This window comes from Cyanistes caeruleus, chromosome 2 (genome assembly GCF_971803275.1).
Source record: "Cyanistes caeruleus chromosome 2, bCyaCae1.hap1.1, whole genome shotgun sequence".
Classification (NCBI taxonomy): domain Eukaryota; kingdom Metazoa; phylum Chordata; class Aves; order Passeriformes; family Paridae; genus Cyanistes; species Cyanistes caeruleus.
The window spans coordinates 83,241,002-83,261,201 of NC_141702.1; the positions used below are offsets into that span (position 1 = coordinate 83,241,002).

General features: G+C 45.4%; 1 protein-coding gene across 4 annotated transcripts in view; it reads right to left on the bottom strand.

Moving 5' to 3' along the window:
• MDGA1 (MAM domain containing glycosylphosphatidylinositol anchor 1) overlaps positions 1-20,200 on the bottom strand; it is a 229,423-nt gene that overhangs the window by 155,185 nt on the left and 54,038 nt on the right. For all 4 annotated transcript variants that reach the window (XR_015283587.1, XR_015283586.1, XR_002863611.2 and 1 more), the window contains exons 3-8: positions 17,683-17,857; positions 12,717-12,913; positions 9,800-9,932; positions 4,849-5,118; positions 4,126-4,455; positions 507-800 (exon numbers count right to left, since the gene is read on the bottom strand). Coding sequence is in view for 1 of the 4 variants with exons in the window: in XM_023924414.2 (XP_023780182.1) it covers positions 507-800; positions 4,126-4,455; positions 4,849-5,118; positions 9,800-9,932; positions 12,717-12,913; positions 17,683-17,857 (1,399 nt within the window). In the remaining 3 variants the exon portion in view is untranslated. The remainder of the gene's footprint in view (positions 1-506; positions 801-4,125; positions 4,456-4,848; positions 5,119-9,799; positions 9,933-12,716; positions 12,914-17,682; positions 17,858-20,200) is intronic.

Sequence of the window (20,200 nt, forward strand, 5' to 3'; positions counted from 1 at the left end):
TGGTTGCATGAAAACTATTTGGGAGTATCCATTCCCTGTTATGTCTACATATCATTGCCTTTCAGGCAAAATGTTTCAGGCATATCCAGGAGTAACTAAGTTGAAGAAAGCATTGTGGCATGGAAATGGTCTAAATAACATTCACTTTCTAACTTTTGAGTACTTGACTTTACAAACTTAGTAACGTACCCTGAAGGTATTTTACACACATGTAATGCACACAAACACACCTGGTAAAGCTGCACTTATTCCCTGACACGTAAATAGAAACCACTGTACACAAATGCATACAACACCACTCCCTTCCACTTGCAACATGCTTACCATATGGTACCTTGTCCTTAGCCTGGGCCTGACTAATTAAATATTAACTGTTCAAAGGTCCCCAGGCAAAAGAGATATGTGTCTGCTCAGCCCAGTAAGAAAGGTCAACCCTGCCTAGCCCCAAGGTTTTTGTGTACATAGACATTCAGGCAGGCACTCCAGCACTGTACGGTTGTACTCACACTGTACGTTGAGCTGCACCAGGGCTTCTCGGGGTCTGATGTTAAATCCATTGTACCTGGCTGTCTGACACTTATAGGTCCCGCTCATTTCTCGGCTCACACTCTCCAGGTGCAGCTTCCCATTGTATGTCTCCATTGTCATTGTCCCTGAAGGCATGGGTGTTTCCTTATCTACCCGGGACCAGATGATGGGTGGCTTTGGCTTTCCCCGAACCTCGCACTGCAGCTCAGCCCTGGAGCCTTCCCGTACAGTGACAGTGGACTGACCCTTAGGGACACTGATTGTTGGTGGCACTACAAGAGAGACAAGAAGGGAATAATTTTACACTGAGTTTTCATAAAGTAAGGAGTATTCTTCAGATGCTTCTGATCCAACAGCCTTTAACTCCAAAGGTTTCCACTTGATGCACTGCAACCCCCCTCTACAAACTCACTGTCCGTGCAAGTTATCCTACAGGGTCTGGAGCTTCAGTGTACCAGGGAGGATTCCAGCCTTTCCAACAGTGTGTCCCAATATCCATGGCAAGGGCCAGTTGTATTGGAGCAGACTCCAGGCTCCCATCCCTCTGTTCACAAAATGCTATCCAGCTGCAAGGATAGCATCAAAAAATGCAAAAAAAGAGCAAAAGCCTCTTTGATCCATTTCTCAATTTCTGGTCAGTGAATTTCTCAAGTGGAACTGCAGTGTTTTGGCCAAAAATAGAAGTCATGTCTGCTGAGATATCTACACACCTTATTCAGGTCAGACCAAAACCAAGACTTAAAGGATAAGTGCTTGTAGATCCCAACTCCAGCCTCCTCAGAGGTCCAAGATCCCTGTTTGTTCCTAAACCACAGCAAGGAGTCAGCTCTTTTAAGTGTCTTTGCTTATTTTACTTTTATTACATATTTTACTTTTAAACTTTATTTTGTTTTTATTGGTGAATGGACTGTGAATTTCTCACACCAATAAACCTCTGGCTAATCTGAGCGAGAGATGGGTCCCAGCAACAATCACTCCTGGCATCCCTTTGAGGTTGGGAAGAGCTCACTCAGCAGAATTGCTGCTGAGCTGAGGCTAGAGTTGGAGGCACAGTAACACTCAAATATCCAGCTATCAACTGACAATCAAAACTTTGCTGATAAACAAAGCTTAAAAGAAATCCAGTGAATACAGCATACAGAGATGTCAGTGGAAAGAGGTTTGCTGTTCACATCCCTAATTCCACCGAGCACTCAGGAAGGGATTTTTGTGCTAAACCACATGTAATATTGACAATTTATCTGTGTTAAACTTTAGAGTCAATAGTTCAGCTGAAGTAAATATGGTCACAATCTTTTCTGAAAGCTCCTTTTTCAGTCCTTCCTGCTGACAGTGGCAACACTTGGATTGACACTTCCATAACTGCAAGGACCATGTACTTCATTTCCATTTAAATCAAAATATAGGACTACATAAGGTGTAGCAAGCTGGTCTGACCAACATTAGCTCAATTCAGCTCCAGCAAGGGAGAGTGTGCTATGTTAATTGTACATGTTAGAGCCTGGAGCTCTTTATGAACAAATTTAGGATAGATCCAGCCTAATCTCCCTCTGCAGTGACCTCCCTATGCAACAGGGAGGCCATATTTTCAATTTGCAGGTCTCCTGTGAGCTGGGGAATCTCATCACACCCTGTCCTGCATTGTGTGAAAGGATGGCAGCACTTTCAGTGCTGATGCTGCCACCTTCCCACCTGGCGAGCAGCAATTTTTTCCACAGGTAAAGTTGTAAATTGCATTTGAAGATTTTTTTTTTTTTTTTTTAATTAAAGCTATCTCCTTGGAGCTGCTCAGTGCATGCAGCCACTTTGATGAGCTCAGACTTTGCTCAGTGGGGAAACATGGAGCCACTGCTGCTGTCCTCTTGCTCTGATCCTGTGGTCTGGGGAAAACCTAGTGTTTTATATAGAATCATGTTGGAGGTAGCTCATTGCTGATTGTGGGGATGCTGCGTGTTGGACAGCCTTGGCTGCTGCATGGAGGGGAGCTCCAGCAGGGATGTCAGTTTTCATTCCCTGGGACACAAAGTGGTCCTGATGGCCCAAGCTGCCAAAGGGAAGCTTCAAAATGCCCCAGGCTGCCCTCCTTCTTTTCCTCATTGGCAGCATCTGTACATGCATATGGTACTCACTCTCCTCCAGACAGGCACAGGGCAACCTGTCACTCAGACACCTCCCTTTAAGGCAGCAACTGACTGGTGCTTGGACCAACACCTGCACTGACAGACACTTCCAAGCCTCTTGGTGGAACCATCAGTGGTCTCCCAGCTCTTCACAGCCTCCTACCCCTGCAGTCTTAAACACAACTGCACTCTGTCATCTAATGATCTTGGGCAAAAAGAATTGTTGCAAGTGGTATCAGCCATACAAGTTTGGGAGAGCCAATTTTGCACCAGGATTGGTGAGTTCACCCAATTTCGTTCCCTGTTGGCATAACAGGGTGGGTGTTGGCTGGCATGGAGAGGTCCTAACTGTCATGGCTGTCCACAGAAAGGAAGGACCATTCTTCAGTGTTTAGTGGATCCATGGCACAGTCAAGGCTCAGTCTCCAGGCTGCCAACAAGAACTAGATGCAATCCTATCGGGAGCAGGCTGGCCCCAGTATTTCTAATGGGAGACAAGGGCTTCCCAAAGCATCAACAATAGTTGCAGCACTTTTTTCCTGGGGAGCTGAAGTTAGCAGCATCCAGAATCAAGAGTGAGATCAGCCTGGTCCGTGGATCCAGCACAACCAGGGACTGAGAAGTAACATTCTGTGAAGGTGCAGGTCAAAATCTGTGGGCAGATGACTCCCCTGAGGAGTCTTCCCTCAGATTACTAATGCAGTGCTATTTTGTGCTGTACCCTCATGGTCCTGGAAAGGCAGCACAATGACATGGATGTAATGGAGAGCACAGCTGGACCCACCATTTCCCCAGAAAGAGAAAGACAGCCCTAAGACTCTATATTTTAAGTCTCCAAAGTGACTGACAAACACCGACATATTTGTCCTGTCCTCACTGAGCCATGGGGTGAAGCTCTGACCCTGATTTTAGGAGGGAGGCATTTATAACACTGGGACTCCTACAGAGAGTGCCCAAGATAGACTGTATTTGCAATCCAGTAAACATTGCAAGTTTTCACAGAATTTGTATCCTGGACAGAACTCTGAAAAAAAGGTACGTTCTTCATAAACAATGCCCAAGAGAAGAAAGAACAGCTTTCTTTCTCTTTTACTCTCTTCTAAGCAAAGGGAGACTTGAAATTTGCTGAAATACCACCACTTCTTCCTTTTTTCCTTCACAGTGTGGAGGTTTGTTTGAACAATCACACTGTAAAGCTGCCTCTGTAGCTTTGACTGGAGTGCACTTTGGACTTTTCATAAGGAGAATATATAAAGGAAGATCTGTTTGGTACATAATACATCATACAGAGAAGTTGTGACTATTACCTGTCTCCAATATAAGCCAAGTGCTTGCCTGAGGGTGTAAGACCTTTCCCCACTAGCATCCAGGACATGCATGTGAAATTCTTCAAAAAAGCCAGGGGGCGTGGGGCTGTGGGGCAGCCAGTGATGCCAAACACTCCTCTGGGGTCCCCACCTGCCAGAGAGAGGCTCACCTGTCTCTGAGGAGATGTTCACCTCCACACTGAGGTCAGGAATGGGTGCTCCCTGGAAGGTAGCCACGCACAGGTATGTGCCGTAGTCACTGAATCTCAGGTCAATGATCTCCATGCTGCAGGTCACAGGTGGGAGCTCAGGGTCATTGCGGGTGATGAGCAACCGGTCTGAGAATCTGGCTGGTTTTCCATTCTTGTACCACGAATAGACAACCTTCTCCTGGGGGACAGCATCTACATGGCAAGAGAGTTTCAAGTCCTGGCCTAACTGGATGGTCTCACTCTCTTTGATCACATCAGGAGTGATTTGAAATGTGGCATTCTTCATGGCTGAGATAAACAGAAGTGCAAAACTAGTTAGGGATATCAAAGTATCTTGCATGGGACAGGAAAACTATACTTTGCTCCTCAGGAAGGCAACATTTCCATGCAAAATCTGCCCAAAGACCTCTCCCACTTATGTTCCCACAAAATGTCCCAAAAGCCTCACATATGACAGTCTGGGATCATCCAATTCAGGATAATGCTACAGTCCAGGATGAAGCTGCAAGCAGTGCTTGCACAGCCGTTGGTCTGGGAGCAGAGAAGCTTGCACAGGCACTTCTCCAGAATATTAAATACTACTAAATATCACGTTCACCCTGAGCTGTACAAGAACAGCCAGGAGGAATGTGATTCCCCCACCCCCTGAAAACACATTCTCAGAGCAAAGGAGCAACTTACACCGCACCAGCAGGTTCACAATCTTCTTTGCTGGGTTCCCCACATTGTTGATGGCCGTACAGTTGTAGTAGCCCGAGTCCTCCACGCGGATCCTCCAGATGGTGAGGTTGCCTCCTTGCACAAGGCTATTGGGAGGCATTGGGCCAGGAGAGTGGGACCAAACCACTTCTGGCTGTGGGTCACCACCTGTCACAGAGCACTGCATAGTGATGTTGTCACCAGGGTTGACCACCAGAGTCTCATTGACAGACAGCTTCAGAGCAGGTGGGGCTGGAAAAGCACAAAGAGCTTGCGAAAGACTCACTCACTTGCCTGTACACAGCTTCATACTTTCTATGATTTGTTCTTGTTGATGGCTGGTTTGAGTAGGGACAGCTGGAAAGATCTATGAATTGATTACAAATATGAGGTGTTTGTAAATCTAAAGCATGATCATTACCATGTCTCTGAGTGAGAACGCTCTGCTCTTTTATGGCTAGGAAACAGCAGGCAGGACCTTGCACTGCCCCAGAAAACACTCTACCAGTAGTGCTTAGGACAGGGACAAAAAGCAGCTATGACATTTTATCAGTGCTCAGTGCAGGTTCTTTATGGCTTAGTATGCAGGTCAGAAGAAAAGCCCAGTAAACCCACTCTGTATATGTAGGGGTGGCAAACAGACAACAATTGGCAGTAAAAAACCCAAGGCCTGAAGTTTCTTGACTCCTGATGCAAACAACTGCAGCTGGGCATAAGGGCAATGGAAGCCTTCACAACCTTGATGGAGAGGTGAAGGAGAAAGGATAGCCTCAAAGAAGCCTTCTTGAACCCAACTACTGTTTGTCCTCAAGGACAGCTGGCATTAAATCACTCCACTCATTCAGAGTCTCCATCTCAAGAAGTGAGCCTTAGGGAAGATCTATCATTAAAAAAAGCTATTGTCAGCTGTCCCATGATACGCCTCTCTATCTCTCACACCCAACTAGACATCTCTGAGAGGCAAAGGCTTTGCTAAGCAGATAGTCCTTGCAGCTCAGAGACTGATATGGAGGACCAGTACCTGTCTGCACCTTAGCAGACCATTAACAGCATCTTTGAACCTGCTCTTGATCTTCTTCACCTCCTCACGTGTCTAATATGCTTTTCTGAACACCGGGGGGCTATCACAATCACAGCAATTCTCCTTCACATTCAGTTCAGCTGAGACTGATTCAAAGTGTCTAGAGAGCCTTTCATTTGAATACACTGGTACCTGTTTTTTGATTTTATTTTATTTCTGTACCCTTCTCACTACAGCTCCCTCCAGGAACTGATCCAAAATCCTTCCCTTTGTATTCTCTATTTCATTCCATGGAAAGTCTTTCAAAGCCCCTATAAGCACTATTACTGGCTCCATCCAGGCAGAGCTGAGAAAGTAGCAGTCCCCAGCAAAAAAGCAGGGAGTATGTTTTAAGTAACAGCCATTATAAAGCAAAATAAGACATTGTTCCATATTCATGAAGCCTGATTTAACAGCATCATTATTTCTGCCTCTTCTCTCCCTGGACCCTGTGTTAATGAGCTGTGCTGGATTTGTGCTCGATCTCTGAATTACAGCCCATACAAAGAACGCAAGGAGGACTTTTCTCTCCTCAGCACCAGTGCCATAATTTAGTAGCACAACTACTGCCATGCTGGGATATTGCTTTGGTGTACTGAATACAATGTCCCCCCTGGCCATTACACATGCTATTTGTGTCAGAGGTGGTCACCTATGCCTAAGGAAGAAGGTGGCTCTTCTGCTACCTGCACAGGCCATTTTGAGGTCAGTGCTTGGTGCCTTTGAATTTCAGGAGGCCACAGCCTGCACTCACAGAGATTTTGACAGGCCTCTTTGCAGGAATCTTGTAAATAGTGTGAAAGGGTTAATGCTTACTAAATAGCAAAGAAAGGATTTGTATATCCTCACCAAACTCCAGATGGTTTCATGAGATAGTATGAAGCCCAGAAATGCAATAGCTCGACTCATCGTAGTTGGGCAGGACACATTCCTGTCACTAACTCAGTGTAGCTGACACCAAATAGCTGTTTTTGTCCTCAGACATTGAACTGGTCTCAGGTTCACAGTGCACAGCCAAACTGGCAGATGCAGCATCTTGCCTGGGAATCTCCACCCATCCCTGTCTGAGACAGAGAAAGCCTGAGCCCATGTCCAGAGAGAAGGTGTCAGAGCTGGGAGAACACAAACCAGAGGTCCTGCTGGCTCTGGTTAAGATTTAGGGCTCTTGCAGATTTAGGGTTGGATATACAAATATCTGCCCCACACTCACCTTGCCTGGCTCTGGGCAAGGCAACATATTAAAAAGGTGACATGCTGGTGGCAAGCACTGCATCAGGGAAGAGTGTGTGTGCATGCATGGACAAAGCAGGGAAACTGCAAATCTGCCACCTGCACAGCTCCAGGAAGCAAGGTCCCATGACATGTTCCAAAAATGGAGTCTTGGCTGTGGCAGCCTGTGTGGGCTACCACTCCCCACTCCCATTCCCATCAGCAGACAGAGGTTAACAGACTGCAGACATTGTTATGCAGGAGATGATTCTCATTTATTTGTAACCTGTGGCAATTCCTTTTGTTCTTGGCTCAGAAAACCTGCTGGCAGAGTCTGCCGAGCAGCGAGGGGACCATTAAAAACAAAGAGTCGCTTTCAATTCCCTTTGAAGTCCAATTTGCTGCAGTAAAACAGCAGGAGAATTAACCAGCTGGGCTGCTTAATTTTGCAGAAATTGAGGAAGGGAGCAGTCAAGTTGACCCTGCTGGAGGAGGTGATGGCAGCCTGGTGCTGAGCTGGTCCTGTGGCTCTGTGGACCCAAGCTGCTGCTTTGAAGCCAAGAAACAGCAGCAGAACAGAGAGGGAGCAGTGACATCTCCTTCTCACTAAGGCTGCAGAAAAGCCATTCCCTGCTGCAAGGCCCAAGCTGCTGAATAGCGCTTGGGAAAAGTCCATCTTCTTACCAGAGACTATGATCTGCCCAAAGGACACTGAGGAGCCAGCTGAGGAACAGCAAATGAGCTGAGGAGATTCTCCTGGCCTGACCTGACCTACCAATTCACCTCAACATCTGTAGTGCCTGGACTATATTTAAGAGAGAAAAAATTCCAAGCATTCCAGCACCCTTTGGGCCCTTCTCAGCTACAAAGGCATCCTGAGTGAAGCTGCTCAGGATTCTGGGCACAGCCAAGTCTAGAAAAGCTGTGAAAGCACAAGTGCAAGGGGAACAGAAAAGACCTAGGCAAGAAAGGAGAGAATTAAAGATTTTCATTTAAATATTTCCTCATCTATGCACAATACTACCTACAGGGCAAGTAACCTGTATAATATTTCATATTAAATATAGTCATTCTATTTAACACAAACCCTGCTCACACCACAATGCCAGCTTCATTTTTACAGCCCACTTTGAATACAATTTGCTAAGAACACATTTTCCATGGCCCCTTCAAATTTGTAGCTCCAGACTCCACTCTTAGTATGTATAAATATGCATATATAATTAAAAAACAGGGGAAAAAAACAACTCTAGATAGATGTGCTTAAGAAGCTGGTATAAATTGAGCCATATCACTGACTTGTTATCAAGTACAACCTGAAAATACATTTTCCCCATTCACTTAGTACAGGGGCTGGATTGAAATGAAGAGTAGTTTCCCTGTACTTCAGCTGGCACAGGGAGTGGATATGAAGAGAAATTTAATTTTCTAACTCTTCAAAGGTAAAGGTACACAGGGAAGAAGAGCTATATAAGATCCCTTTCTTCATCATGAACAGAAGATAGATTTTTAAAGGGAATATTTCAACATCTGCTACACTCTCATCCTGAGAGAAATTAAGCTATTAGGGTGAGTTGTTCGAGACATGTTCAGAGATCTTACTACAAAGAGAATACTTTTTTCTGACATTAGCTATAATTCAATTTCTTAAGCTCATTATTTTCCTTCTTCCTACATAAAATGAGGCAACTACTGTTCAGTACCTTGAAACTCAATTCAGATCAATAAACATAATTTAAACAGTATCAACAATATCCTGTCAACAGTTAACAACATCAGAAAAAGTTCTGTTTCTACTGCACAGAGATGACACAAGGGATGCAAACAGCTTTGTGTTATATTAGAGAGGTGAATAATTCAAAGAGCTATAATGCCTTTCTCTCTGATCATGGAATACCCCAGGGCCGGAAACAATTTCCTGACATTTACTTATTATTTGCAAATATTCAACACACATGGGGGCTTTGCAGGTGGAAATTTTTTATTGTGTGTGTGGTTTTGGTTTGGATTTTTTTTAATGGACAGGTTGCAATCAAGTCCTTGCCAGTATTTGATACATGACACTCAGTTATCATTCACTTATTGCGTATCAAGCAAGAGGCACCAAACCAAATCTGCTCACAACTGGAGGTGCTCTCAAGCACTGCCAGTATGAATATGAGTGTAAAATTTATTTATTGGGAAAGCACTGGAAATGTATGCTTTCCACAAGCACCAGCACCAGCAGAGCCTATTACCTGGGAGGTGCTAGTGCCTGGCAAACCAGGCTGGAGTCACACATGGATGAATTATTTGTAAGAACTCCTGCAGTACTGCCCCACTCTAGACTCTATCAAATCTATTTTTAAAGTCACTTAGAATTATAAATAAATAAAACATTATGATTTAAAAGCTACATAGTGCCTCAACACCTACATGCAGTTTGTTCCAATGATCTCATGGCAGGTTTGGCCCAGGCAGTGGCTATATGCAGTGCTACGAGAAACTAGAGCAGCCCTGGTCACAAGACTTCCATGTGAAGGACGTGTAATCCCAGCAGCCATGTAAATGAGGTCAAGGTGCTGCAGGCCCTGGATAGTGCTGTGTTATCCTCCTGGAGGAGTAATGGCTGTTGAGGTGGTGAAGGGTCAGGCAGCTGCAGGGACCCTTCATGTCCCTTCTTACCTGTGGTGTTTGTGAGCTGGAAGGTGATGGATTTATCAGGGATACTGCAGACATTGCGGACAGACACCTGGCATGTGTAGCTGGCATAATCCTGAGGCCGAAGGTTCTTCAGCTTCAGGACTTTAGTTTCACCCTGTGATTTGGAAAAAATAGGGGCAAAAAAAGACACAGATGTCCAAAGCACAGATGATCATTCCAAGCCCATATCCTCTCCCAAAATTTACAGATTACCAGCAGCTCCCATGAAAACCTTAGGGAACTATGCAGATTTCAAGCCACCCAGCTCTATATAAAGGAGACACAAAATCTTTGCAGCGGTCATTTCACCTCCAGGGTCTCACGAAACAGCCAGCAACTGACTGACATGACGTGAAAGCACTGCTAAACAGGTCTGGGCATACTATCTTATCAACTACTGCCAGAAACATCTTGTAGAACATGACAAACCTTAACCATCCCAGAACATACCCTGACATCTTACTCCAAGATGTCAGTAGGAACCCAAAGGAAGTCACTGGGGACTCAACATTCCCAAACCAAAGTAAATCAGAGCAGATTGAGGCATTAATACTGGCCTAAATATGACAAGTTAACAGTTATGCTTTAGAAATCTGCAGTATGAGGACAAAAATTTCAAATAAATACTCAAAGAACTTCCAAACTTTCTGATCCCTCTTCTCCAGATTCTAATCTCATTTATGCTGATGTAAATCCGGAGTGACTGCAGAGACTCTGATAGCCTTTCCTCATTCTAAGGTAACAAATAAAATCACTGCCTGCACTCCATTAGTTACTGGCTTGTTATGGAAACAGAATCAAGTTGTTAAATGAACAATAGACATGTTCTGTAGACTTTTATTTATGGAATGAGAAAGCTCTGAGAATCATCCAATGGTTTGCACACACTGCAACTTGTATATCTTCCACTGACAATTTGTTGCTGCTGTTCTCCTTGTGTTTGTCTCAATCTCTTTTGGAGAAACCATCCTATAACTGACCACAAGTGTGAAGAGATGTCAGCACAACAAAACACCTGAAGACAACCTCAAGGGACTGGACAATGAGCTCAGGAATGCTAATATGTAGAGAATAAGGATGTGAAGTGAGTAAATTAGAATCATAAAACCTAGGACACTGTTAACCCTAGGAAAGTCCTGTCCCCTAAGAATTGTTGCTATGCCACACAAATTGTGACATTTACAATATGCATGTCATCTACATACTTACAGGGTCATGTGTATCCTGTTTATTGATTAGTGAATTTAGGTATATGTGTATAAATCCTCAGTGTAAGTAAGTTTTAAAAAGCTTAAACAGTAAAAGTCTTCAGCTTGTTCTTAATGTAAAAGCCTATTCAAGCCTAACACTAATAGAGGTTCATCTCTAAGAAAGCACTCCAAACTCTGGTAAAAGGTACTTTGTTTAACATTCCAGCAAGATTTCCCCCTTCAAACAGTGTTGCAGAGATGTGTTTTTGTTAACTTCATCTCTTACCAACCCAAACTTACAGGCTTATGCTGGTGTTAAGAAGAGGACCTCAAGGGCATGCCTGGCTGAGCACAGCAGTGCCAACACCCTCTTTCAGAGCTGGGAATGACCCATCATGTTGGGAGCATTGTCTGACAGGAGCTGCAGCACGCTGGCTCATTTAAACATTAATGCTGCAAACTGATGAATTTTTGCCAGATGCCTTATTTAGCTAGAGAAAATATCCGAAGTCCTAAGATATCCTCTCATTAGGCAATGTCTCCTGTTAATTACACTGAGCCTAGTGAAAACTGGAAGAGCCCACGGTGGCTTCCTCCAAGGGATGTCCTAGTTGGGAGCCACACAGCACACAGACAAAGCTGTCTTCAGGGCCAAACAGCAGCGCTGACCTACAGTGTCTCTGCAAATCTGCTACTAACCTGCAACTCTCTCCTCCCTCCTCATTCCCTGAATATTTCCATTTGGATGCCTATTTCCATGACCTACAGAGATGGCATGTTTCAATAAAATATGAACATGACTACATTAGCTTAAATGTTGCCTGGGGCGTTGCTCAGAAATCAAACTCAGACAGAATGTGCTCTGGGCCCAGTGCTGGGAATGCAGGAAGGTGCTTGGGATGAAACAGCTGCCGTGGGGAGCTGCCCTTTCAGTCCTCCCTTCCCACACATCCCTGCTATGTGTTCCCTAGCAGCCTTGCTGGAAGTACTGGGGCTGATTAGCATCTAAAGGACATTCAGATCCCAAATCTGAATTCAGATCAGCTCATCTTAGTGTAACATTCCCAGAGTGCCCTGGCAAAAGAAAAGTTCCCTTCCTTCTCCCACTGCATTGGCAGGCTAATTACTGTGAAGAAAGTGGTGTTTACAGTGCAAGTCCAACGTAGGCAAGCAGGAGGAGGAGAAAAGATGTGGACATTTGCCACAGGACAACAGCCAGGAAGTGCCCAGGCAGTTGGGCTTCCCATTACTTGTGGCCATTAGAAAATGTTCATGCATCCCATGCCTGCCATTTGCTCCCACTAAACAGGCTAAACAGGAAACCCTTCCCGGATATATGGAGTCTGGGCACCCAACTAAGAAAAAAAACAGTGATGGGAGATAGACGAAATACAATCTTGGGATTATTTGAATTTTAGTCTCAGCCATCCAACAGCTGCATAACCTCAGTAGGGGGGCAGTGTCACTGCTCTCAGGGACGGTGATAATAAGGGAAAGGTCCTCCTAGGCCACACTCCCTCCTACTGCTCTGCTCCTCTTCTACCCTGGGAATTTGCATGCAGAAGGAAGGTCTAACAGCCCTTCTGGAGGCAGCACTCCTTGCAGTGGCCTGCACCCACTTCACAGCAGGGAAGGAAACACCACCCACTACAGTGCCCTGCATCAGCATGACACTCAGTGCAAGTTGACAGAGGTTTGCTTATTTTCACCTGTGTGTAAAGGGGTTCATAGATGTCCACACCATTGTCCTGACTGTGAGAAAGTATCTCAGCTTCCCGTTTCCAAATGAAGCGAGCTGGTGGGTTGGAGTTGACAGTGCAGCGGAGGAAGACGGTCTTCTCCTGGTAGAAGCTGCCACGTACATCACTGATGGTCTGGTGAACGGTGAGAACAGGTTCATCTAGATCTGGAAGGGAGGTAAGGAGGGTCGCAGCCATTGTTAGCAAAGCTTGGTCTGCGTGTACAGCCTGCAGAGCAGATATGCTCCAGGTACCACTGAGGAGAGGGTAAGTTCCTGCATATTTGGCTGATGACAACTACTGACTTAAGAGCTGATCTGAGGGCAGGTAATACAAGCAATATCTAAAGGGAACAGACAAGAGAAGCCAGAATTCTCTTGCTCACCACACAAACCTTCAGAGAATAGAAATCAGTCTCTTGTTTGCAGATCCCCATGCAGTCCTCAAAAAACATCTGCCTGCCACATGTGTCTCAGAGCTGCCTCACCTTCCCCAGTCGCACCACCGCTACAGAAAATCACCATTTTCTACTTTAGTGACAGGTCAGAAGGATCCCAGGAAGCTCTGTTCCATCATAATTTCTCCATTTCCAGTTCCAAAATCCCTTCTGAAATCATGGGGCTTAGCCCCTGTCTGTGAGACATCCATACAAATGACATGATGAACCTTCAAGACAAGGAATGAAAGTAAAAATTCAGGACAAAATCAAGGAGCTGAGTTGGAAAGTCATCTAGACAGAGCAAATCTTGAGGGGAGTCATGGGAATATGAGGTGCAAAACACTGTAATAGGTACGTATAATTTCTCTCTTTTCCTATTGAATATTGTCCGTGTATTTTCTTCAAAGTCTGTGTCAACAGTCCTTCTTTGGCAGCTTCTAGTCACTGCAACTCCCATTACCCCTCCCTAAACTGATCAGATTCTTTTGTTCTCTTTCTTTACAGAAGGTGCTCAATTCCCTAATTGTACCTGCACCAGACACACAGCCACCCTGAATTGATGGTTACCAGCGGCTACACTTGCAAGGACAGAAGCAATGCAGGGAGAGGATTTTCTCTGTCCACACAGAGCATACTGCCCCCGTACAGCTGCCCACCTGCTATAAAGGGATGATCTTCTCACAGGTTGAAGAAGGCATCAGTGTTTGAACATCAAGGTATTATGGAGGACACCTCAGAGGCAGTGTGTCTTTCTCCTCATAAAATCACTTTGAGACTGAGGTTAAATGGAAAGATCCCTTTTGACAAGAATTAGCCCTTTAAAATGGAAATGAGTCCCTGTGTCTTTAAGTATGTCTTATAAAGCACCTTTTGAGCTCAAGTTGAAGTAATTCTATATTTTCAGGAGCACGATGACCCCATCTTCAGATGCAAGGAAACTGTGGTACTTGTACCCAGTATCCTGTTGTGCTGCCAGCATAATCCTCTGCAGATGCTAATGTTTTCATCACCTCCTGCCCTCCCATGCCACCTAGTTTTCACGGTATTTTATTTTACAGATTTGAAGTCTGGAGATCTGACTTCCAGAATGGAAGAAGAAAGCAGGGATGAGTTTCTGCTAACATGCCATCCAAACAACGTATACTCTCTGATGAATCACAAGTGTCAACTTGTGGATTCGCATCTTTGAATGAGCTGTGTGCTTGGCAGACAGCAATTATGTGACCTGAAATTTGCCTGCTTGACCATAGCTCAGAGATATGAGTAGAGCTATTAATTGAATAATGACAAGACACAAAATATATCCCAGAAAAAATACTCCGCCAACCAAAAAACACCCACGGCTGAAAAAAATATGCAGATGGGAGAAAAACTCCTCTCCATACAGTGTAGTCTTCATGTGACCATAGGGTGACTGAACATCAAATTCATTTGGACCAAGACCCTGAGCACAACTTCTCCTCTTTTCCTCCTTCTTTGTTCTTAACACTCCTTTATTTCTTCAAACTTCACATGAATGACTCTATTCTAGGTACCATCCTTCTGAGACTGTGTGTCAGCAAGTAAAACACTTCCCTTACTAACTAAAGAAGCAGCTCACCATTCCAGTCTTCTGGCTCCCAGCTACTCCCCATACAGAAAACAACACCTTCTTTTTGATTGCTAAAACTTTCCTCCTATGAATCCTTCACACTTCTTTTGCAGCAGTCATCTCTGGGTCTAGCCCTCATGAGAAAAGCTAAAATAAGGCCTACAACAATGCATATGTCCTTGATGTATGAGTAATGCCACTGATGTCAGTGAGCTGCTCATATGATAAATTTGGGCCAAGGCTGTTCATGGAGATGATCACATGGGATGTTTCATGCACAATAAAAGCTTGTAAACATCTTTCCTTTCCTTTCCTTTCCTTTCCTTTCCTTTCCTTTCCTTTCCTTTCCTTTCCTTTCCTTTCCTTTCCTTTCCTTTCCTTTCCTTTCCTTTCCTTTCCTTTCCTTCCCTTCCCTTCCCTTCCCTTCCCTTCCCTTCCCTTCCCTTCCCTTCCCTTCCCTTCCCTTCCCTTCCCTTCCCTTCCCTTCCCTTCCCTTCCCTTCCCTTCCCTTCCCTTCCCTTCCCTTCCCTTCCCTTCCCTTCCCTTCCCTTCCCTTCCCTTCCCTTCCCTTCCCTTCCCTTCCCTTCCCTTCCCTCCCCTCCTCTCCCCTCTCCCCTCTCCCCTCTCCCCTCTCCCCTCTCCCCTCTCCCCTCTCCCCTCTCCCCTCTCCCCTCTCCCCTCTCCCCTCTCCCCTCTCCCCTCTCCCCTCTCCCCTCTCCCCTCTCCCCTCTCCCCTCTCTCCCACATGAAAATACTCAGAACAGCAGCTGCCTCTCTGCCAGGATGTAACCAATACTTTAAAACCTCACTGATGCCCACTTGGGGCAGAGGAATATCATGCTACACAGGTCAATGTTTCCAGCTTAATAGCCTCTTGGCACCAACAGTGCTCTCTTCTGCAGCCTCACTGCTGAACGCTGCAAGTATGACTGAGGACTAGCAGCAGCTGTCAAGGACACCAAAGCACACATTAGGGTGATTACTTACCTCTAACTACAAAATGGGATGCAGGAAAAGAAGGGTTTCTTTTCAAATTTTGGTTCATTCAGCTGAAGGTTGTCTGGATGAGCGTTCAACAAAAACTGTGGCTTTTCCCATGTGTTCCCTTCTACCTACTGCAAAAACTAGCAGAAAATAGTCTCTCCTCCCCAAAAACCAATGAGCAGAACAGAGGTGCAATACCAAGTCCATCTGCAGAGTAGATGTTAGTATGAGAAAGCTCTTGGCCACTCCATTAGCCCCACAGTTCTACAGGTCAGAGCTGCATGAGGGACTATGGGACACTACATCACTCTAGCCCCAGCTTGCACCATGGGAGCACCCTTAGGGCATGAAGAGCTTCATGGCATAGGCCTGTTCCTAGAGACACACGCCCTGGCAAAGTGTCACACTGACCCTTGAGAAAACTAAGTATCCTTTGCAAATGGAGAGTTATCATATGCCTCCACCATATGTAGGAGAAGAAACAGGCAGAGAAGCCATGAAGATCTAGGGTGGGTGCCAGAACTTCTCTAAACAGGGTGATGCAATGCCAATGAAAAAACACTCATCCTATCCACAATAGCTGCTGTTGAAGCAATCCATTTCTACAGCCTAGATAGTATTGTGCCCACACTACACTATTCCAATAAAGGGTAGGGCAAGGAAGGAACAGATGGGAGCTACTCCCAGCCATATAGTATGACAGGGGATCATGAACCTGCCAAAATCTAAGTAAGCCCAAGTCTGTGGTACATTTTGAGAGAGTCACATCACAGCTGGGCTGGACAGAAGGACTAAAAGGAAGCAGTCAGGCAGCAGTTGCTGTCTGCAAAAAGGTCTGCCCAGACTTCAGGCATGTACTGAGGTTTTGAAGCTTGGAGGTTGTTCCACTGATAGACAACCACAGTGCTCCTCAGCTCAGAAGGAAGGACCTTCTTGCTAGAAGGATTTTAGTACAGCTCATGACAGGTTCAGGTACAGATTCAGCTGCTTTATCATACATTACAACTTTTTAGCATCAACCTCTTGTCTTTTCAGATAATATGAGTGAGGAGAGGGATTTTGTGTTAGTTGGGCTGAAGAAAATTGGAATACTCAAGGACAATGTAAAGGTAAGCTTCTCCAAGAGATTAAAACAAGTTGCCTAGACATTAAATCTTGTATTTCTCCCATTTGGGCATTATGGAGCAAGTTTAATTACCTTCCGTTTTGACCGCAGGAGCCCAAGAATAAACATTAAGTCCAAGAATAAACATTAAGAAAAGCCCTCAAAATTTGAAGCCCAAGGCGGAAAACCTCTAGCAGCATCTCCAGGACTTAAGAAGGATGGGTACCAGCCAGAGAAATGTTAAGTCACCTTCACATTATGGGCACTATGACCAACCAGCACAATGCTGAGTCACCTTCACATTCACCCTATCACACCTCAGCCTTCTCTAGAGGCTCAGCATCAGACCCCCTCAGCATTCCAGAGTTTTCAGCTCTGTTTCCAGCATGCTACAGAAGTAGCAATGCTGGGAACAGGACACGGGTTTCAGGAACACCCCCAACATCAGGGGCACTACCAACTTCAAGAAACATTGCTTGCTTCAAGCTCTTTCAGCTTCAAAATGAAGACAAAGAAACCAGAAGCTGCACCCAATGCTACCTCCTAGACAAGTTCTTAGGGAACTGACACTGTCTGTCACTGACAGACATTGTGACATCAAGATAAGAATGGCTCACAAAGACAGCAGAACTATATTTTGAAGGGATGGATCTAATCTCCTCGGTAAAAAAGACACTAGGGAAACCACACCAGTCCCTTTGCTCCTGAATCAGGTGCATGTGGTCCTAGGGCAATGCAGCTTCCTGCTGGCCCTGCAGCAAGACAGAGACATGCAGTAGAACTGTGGGAAGGTCTGGGTTGCCGTTAAACGACTTACACTGCACATCTACTCGAATGGACTTGATGGCAGGGACCCCAACCCCATTTTCTGCTTTGCAGTAATAGCGGCCCCCCTGCAGCCTCTGGATCTTCTCAATCCGAAGGGTCTCGTTAAGCACTGACGTCTCTTGGAATTTGTCCGATGCGCTGCCAGCAGTTTTGGTCCATCTCACCTGCATGAGAAGAACAAGAGAAATTAAATCGGGGACACAAAATAGAGACTCCAAGATTCAGTAGAGCTCCCTTTGTTGCTCTTCCCCTTCCTCCCTAGCTACTTTCATAAAGAGGTCCCACAGCATACAGCATTGCCAGACTTACCAAAGCTCAGCTACTGATCTCAGTATGTCTCAGTAGCCCAGCCATTCTGGTCCATTGCCAATCCCCATGTTCAAGAGTCCAGGATAACCCCTCAATTCATCCAGACACACGCTGTATGTTTGCCACTCCTGCTCTGATCCTGCAAACACAGCAGCTTGCCCAGTTTTATGCCACTATCTGCACAGCACAGGACTTTCAGCATTCAGCCTTGAGACCACATGTGGCTGGTAGGCCACATGGACATGTAGGACACTACAGCAGACATCAGTTCACAGCTACAGAGTTTTTACTGCAGTCCACACTCATCTTTTTCTGGACAGCAAGGCTATTTCTGCTTTTTGCTTTTCCATGACTGAGAAAATGCAGTTGCTATCTGACTCTTGTCCCTTTCCCACTGGGAACTCCTGTGTATTTTATTTTTGTAAGTCATCCTTTTGCAGTACACATGCTTTTCCTCTGTTTTTAAAGATATAGGGGGGATAAAAAAAAAAATAAAAAAAATCCCTTCGGATTTCAATCCACCTTTTCATTTCTTTGTCCTTATGTCACATGTCTTAAGATCCTGGGCAACAGGATGCTGCAGGGGCAACAGAGCTGCATGGTATTTCATAGTGAATGGCGGCAAGAAGACAGCAATCCCAAAGACTGAAGGGTTTCTCTTTTGTCTGGAATGAGGTACAGCCCTTGCAGTGGCAATACAAGCTTCCCCCTTGTTTTGTGCACTCCACACAATGAAAGAGAGAGAGAACTTTTCTCAGTCCATTGGTTTTCTATATCTGCAACCTCCCTTCTAAAGGCTGCTGACCACTGGCCTCCTACTCTGGGACAATTTAGACTCTGGAACTGAGATCCAGCAAGATCAGCCAGCAGAAAGAAGAAGGACTTTCATTAGCATTGGACCAAATACCTTAGCAACTCTGCCAGACTTTGCCCAAAGCTCACTGCCATTACACAATTGGTGTTGATGCCCTAGAAGGAGCAGGGGTGTCTACATCCCAACCCTGAGCACCAGGCTGAGTAGATTTTTACAGCTATTGACCATAGATTTATTCAGCGTTTGTAGGCTTATGAAATTGTCTAAAGGCCCCAAGACTCCTGGAGTCTCCTGTTTTGAAGGACACTTCAGCCACCTCTATAACTTTTTCAGTCACAATCTTATTTTAGTATTTTGGCCACATTTTCATGCTTTAATGACTGGCTGATAGAAAGGGAAAGAGAAGATTAAACAAAGGTTAGGATAAGAGTTTAGCTGGGGAAGAAATCAATCCATTAGGACGGAGGGCAGAAATAGGATGCATGCCAATTTTATATGTGCAGGTTCCAGTCTCCCTGGTCATGCCTGGTTCTAGGCTTTGGTGTCCCCTGTGCAGGTCTGGGCAATGACAAGCCAGAGTGCTGCCCACTAGCATGCTGTCTGCAACAGGCTCTGCTCCAGAAATCTCTCTAGCTACTCAGGCTCAAATCCCTCCAACCTGCCAGGACCCTTCTGTGCATTCAACAACCTTAGGCTGAGCCACTGCTACCAAATTCCCCATTTCTGATGCACACAGGTATCATTTACCCACCACTGTCATAAGCCTAGGCTGGTCATTTTTGCTGACTTGGCTCAGGTAATTTTATTTTTATTGCTTTCAGGATATTCTTTTGATGGAAAAAACATTTCAAATCCTCACCTTTGTCATCACCTCATAGCCAAGTAGCTCCTCACAAGCAAGTCCACAGAGGCATTGACTGGCCTAAGAAGATGCATGCCTTCTTGCCACAAATATCTTTGGCAGAACTGAGGAACAAGGCCAAGGCACATATCACATGTGGCTCCCCTGAGTGTATTCTGGCACATCCAGCCTTGCATTGTGCACCAGCTGCCACTCCTACCACACACTGTCCCGGAGCTGGCAGACCCATGCTCTAGGCCAGTACCTCTGAAGACACATCCACACTAACACTGAACTGCCCAGCTTGAGTATCTGAAGGGTGCTGAGGTGGCTGCACAGGCCTGAGGCTGTGCAAACCTTTGGGCATCTCAAGTAAGGACTGCAACCATTAGCCAGGCTCAGCTTTGTACCTTGCCACTGGACAGTGTCTCTGACCACAGAATGGATGTGTCCACTGCTGCAAGTCTGACTCTGCCTTTGCTTGGTGTCCAGAAAGCAATGAACAGCAGGCTCTGCATGGGGCTCAATGAAGGGCACTACCAA